The 4121-nt window shown below is 52.0% G+C and overlaps 1 protein-coding gene across 1 annotated transcript in view; it reads left to right on the top strand.

The window, feature by feature from the left end:
• The window catches only part of LOC125028720 (leucine-rich repeat extensin-like protein 5), a 17311-nt gene extending 13393 nt beyond the window's left edge, over nucleotides 1-3918 (top strand). The window contains exon 5 of the mRNA XM_047618199.1: nucleotides 3737-3918. Within this exon, the coding sequence (XP_047474155.1) occupies nucleotides 3737-3918 (182 nt within the window). The remainder of the gene's footprint in view (nucleotides 1-3736) is intronic.
• Nucleotides 3919-4121: the final 203 nt, after the last annotated feature.

The raw sequence follows: 4121 nt of genomic DNA, 5'->3' as shown, positions 1-4121 counted from the left end.
CAGTATCAGGAAACAACACAAAATGCACGCCATCTCAAAGGAAACGCCTCCCACCACAACGTAACACAACGTAACACAGCGGGTAACGCAATGAACCATGTGGGAGAAGTGTGTGATTGAGGGAATGTAGAAAGGGGAGAGGGGGGGAGGGGGAGTAGAAAAGGGAGAGACGGAAAAGAGGGAGGAGAAAAGGGAGGGAGGGAAGAGGGGGGAGGATAGGGGAAGGAAAAGTAGGGAAAGGCGGGAAAAAGAGGATTGAGAGGCGGAAAAGAGGAGTGGGGGAGAGTTGGGCGACTGGAAGGAAGAAGAGGAGAGGGAAAGGGATGTAGGAGGCAGGGGAGGGGGCAGAGGATAAGGGTCGAGGAAGATGAGAGGGAACAGTAGGAAATAGAGGAGTTGAAGAGGAGACAGAGGAGGAGGAGGAGGAGGAGCGGCAGCAGGGGCAGGAACAGGAGGAGTTGAGGAAGAGAAGGAGGAGGAGGAGAAAGAGGAGGAGTAGGAAGAGGAGGAAGGGGGGGAGGAGATAAGTGTTCAGCTAAGTTCAATTTAGTTCTTTATTTACCAACCTGACTAACAGCACAGGCGTGGACCAGCTACAATACATTCAATATGGTATACGACCATAACATTATATCGTAATATCACGCCGCAAAATCAGAATCTGAAACGTTTCTCTCTTCTCATACATCAAGTAAAGGCGCTCGAGGGGGTGTACATGCTGGACAGGTGATAGAGCGAGAGATTTGGGCGAAACTTTCAGAGGAAATAACGGGAAATGGGTATAGGTAATATGAGCTGGTGGAGGGTGTGAGAAGGTACTGGTGGGCGGGAGGAGGAGGAGGAGGAGGAGGAGGAGGAGGAGGAGGAGGAGGAGGAGGAGGAGGAGGAGGAGGAGGAGGAGGAGGAGGAGGAGGAGGAGGGAGGAGGAGGAGGGAGGAGGAGGAGGAGGAGGAGGAGGAGGAGGAGGAGGGGAAGGAGGGAGAGAAGCAAGTAGATACCAAGAAGAAGAAGAAGTAGATGAAAAGGAGGAGGAGGAGGAGGAGGAGGAGGAGGAGGAGGAGGAGGAGGAGGAGGAGGAGGAGGAGGAGGAGGACGAGGAGGAGGAGGGGGAGGAGGGGGAGGAGGAGGAGGAGGAGGAGGAGGAGGAAGAGGAGGAGGAGGAGGAGGAGGAGGAGGAGGAGGAGGAGGAGGAGGAGGAGGAGGAGGAGGAGGAGGAGGAGGAGGAGGAGGAGGAGGAGGACGAGGAGGAGGAGGAGGAGGAGGAGGAGGAGGAGGAGCAGGAGGAGGAGAAAGAGAAGAAAAAATGAGAGAAGGAGAAAGAAAAAAAGGAAGGAATCAAAGGAAGAAGAAGACCAAGCGAACGAGGAAACGAAGGAGGAGAGCAATAAGAGGGGACGGGGGTGGGGAGGACGGGGTGAGGGGGGAGGGGGAGGGAGAGGAGTAACAGGTGTGAGGGCCAGATCGAGGCGAGTGCCACTGAGGGCCACATCCTGAGCGTGTGCGTGTTACGGTCTAGACACCCTGGAACTCCTGACCTTCTATTCGTTTGCGATAAATTCAGCTCCTCCGCCGCTGAGTAACAAAATGAATAAGTAAATGAATGAATAAATAAATAAACACGAACCCGCTAACAATGATAAACGAGACAGGAGAGTGATTAAAGAGAAAATCAAACACGAACAAAGATATCAAACAACAGGGTCTTATATTTAACCCCCCCCCTCCCCGCCTTAAACCCCTCTTACAACCCCCCGCTCCACCCCCTCACCCCCCCCTCACTCCTCATCTCCCCCCCCCCCCTTCCCTGCCCTGCTCTCATGCCCCCCCCCCCCCCCCAGGGAATCTTCCTACAGCACATCCATAACTTGTCTTATCTCACACGTCAACAGCACAATGCAGTAAGTGATGCATGCTTATCCTTTCCTTCTGATACATGGACTAGTTCAGGGAGTGAGCTTCGGTATTATACATCATAAACACATACATACATACGTATAGATATACAAACAGACGTGCATACGTATATGAATGTATACTCTTTCACATAGATGTAGGAAAACACATTGATACATAAACATACACATCCACACATGTAAAAGTACACACACATACGTACAAAGTCACACCACATGCACATACACACGCATAGTTGCGAACACACACACACACACACACACACACACACACACACACACACACACACACACACACACACACACACACACACACAAGACATTCACACATTTCCATAAGTACACTCAAGTCAAGAGGTTTGTAGTTCTCGTACCTCTTGACGATACAAAACAGGCAATTATCATCCTTAAATCATGATTCCAGACTTGCCTTTATTCCGTTTGTCTGTCTTCATCCCTAACTCCACCCCCTACCCCTAACCCCGCCCTGAACCCCACCCCTAACTCCGCCCCTTTTCCAAACATCAAGCAACATTTGATTCCGTGACGATAACGATTCAAACAAAAATTACCTTTACGATAAGATATGTTAAAGGTGACAATCTGTTCGTAAAATAGATAGTGCGTTTGTAGACATCCCTGCCTCATCCCCCTCCTCTCCAAACAACATCAGAAAGAGGCACCAGGTGGCGCGCGCGCTTGTATGTGTGTGTGTGTGTGTGTGTGTGTGTGTATGTGTGTGTGTGTGTATGTGTGTGTGTGTGTGTGTGTGTGTGTGTGTGTGTGTGTGTGTGTGTGTGTGTGTGTGTGTGTGTGTGTGTGTGTGTGTGTGTGTTTGCCTGTTGCGCGTGCGTGCCACTCCCGTTCCTCCGTCACCCAAGTGCCTGTTCCTCGCCCCCAGGACCACCTGCCGTCCTACCTGTCCACGTGTTTCCCGCAACATTCTCATAACTCCCTCATCGCTCACAGCCTTTCCCCATTATTCTCGTTCACCTTTCGACAGCCTGGTACCTCTCACTCGCCTGCCAAACACGCCCTTCAACGCACACATCTCACTCACTTCTTCCTCATATCTTTTTTTACCCACTTCCTTGACCCACAGAAAATCGGTCCTCGTTACTCGTGAGGTATTTCCCTGGTTTCACGACTCATAAATAAACGCCGACAAAGAAAAAAAACAACACAAGATTAGAATCGATCTGAAGGTATTTATACATACCACTTTTTCCCCCTAAAACAAAATAAAAAATCTATAAAGAATTCCCTATCTAACCGTCCTTTATAAGACATATTATCCAGCTATGTTTTCTATAAACACTTTTCCCCAACCCCCTTTTTTTACAACACTGGAGAAAGTTATTTACCTGTTACTTTCCGCCCCGTGTCAGCTGTGCCTCTCGCATCTGTCGCGTGCAGAGCAGGTGACAGATAACAAATGGGTAAAACTTGGGAAGGAAAGGAAGAAGAGGGACGAGGGGAGGAAGGGAGAGAGGGAAGAAATGGGAGGAGAGGCAAGGTGGGGAAAGGGCAGGAGGGAAGGAGAGAGAGGAAGAAAGAGGACGAAGGAGGAAGGGAGGGAAAGGAAAGAAAGGGAGGAAGGAGAAAGGGAAAGAGAAAGAGAGGGTGGCAGGGGGGTAGGGGAGGGAGGGAGGGAGAGGAGAAAGAGAGGAAGGGGAGGAGGGAGGAAAGGGCAATCTTGAAATAATGATACAACATAACTCTGCTTGTCACACTTCGATGCGATGGTGCCTTTCTCTTCTCAGCTCCCAACCCCGACGCCAGCCTCAGCCCTCAGCCCCTCACCCCAGTCCCTTCAATTTCAGCCCCCAACCCCAACCACCAACCCGATCAACCCCCAACCTCAGCCCCAGGCCCCAACCCCATCAACACTCAACCCCATCAACCCCAGCCCAACCTAGGCCCCAATCTCTCACCCCAGACCCCCCAACCTCAGCCCCAGCCCCCAGCCCCAACCACCAACCCCATCAACCCCAGCCCAACCTAGGCCCCAATCCCTCACCCCAGACCCCTCAACCCCCAACCATCAACCACTAACTCCAACCCTTCACCCCGGTTCCCCCAACCCCAGCCCCAAACCCCAGCCCCCAACCCCCTCCACCCCAGCCCCCAACCCCAACCCCTCTCCCTCCCGCGAGTGCCTGTCGGTCCTTCACCCAAACCTGAAACTCCGGCTTCGCTTCCCACGTG

This window comes from Penaeus chinensis, chromosome 9 (assembly GCF_019202785.1).
Source record: "Penaeus chinensis breed Huanghai No. 1 chromosome 9, ASM1920278v2, whole genome shotgun sequence".
Lineage (NCBI taxonomy): Eukaryota > Metazoa > Arthropoda > Malacostraca > Decapoda > Penaeidae > Penaeus > Penaeus chinensis.
The sequence above is the reverse complement of the archived record's forward strand: the minus strand, read 5'-3'. Positions and strand labels throughout refer to the sequence as shown.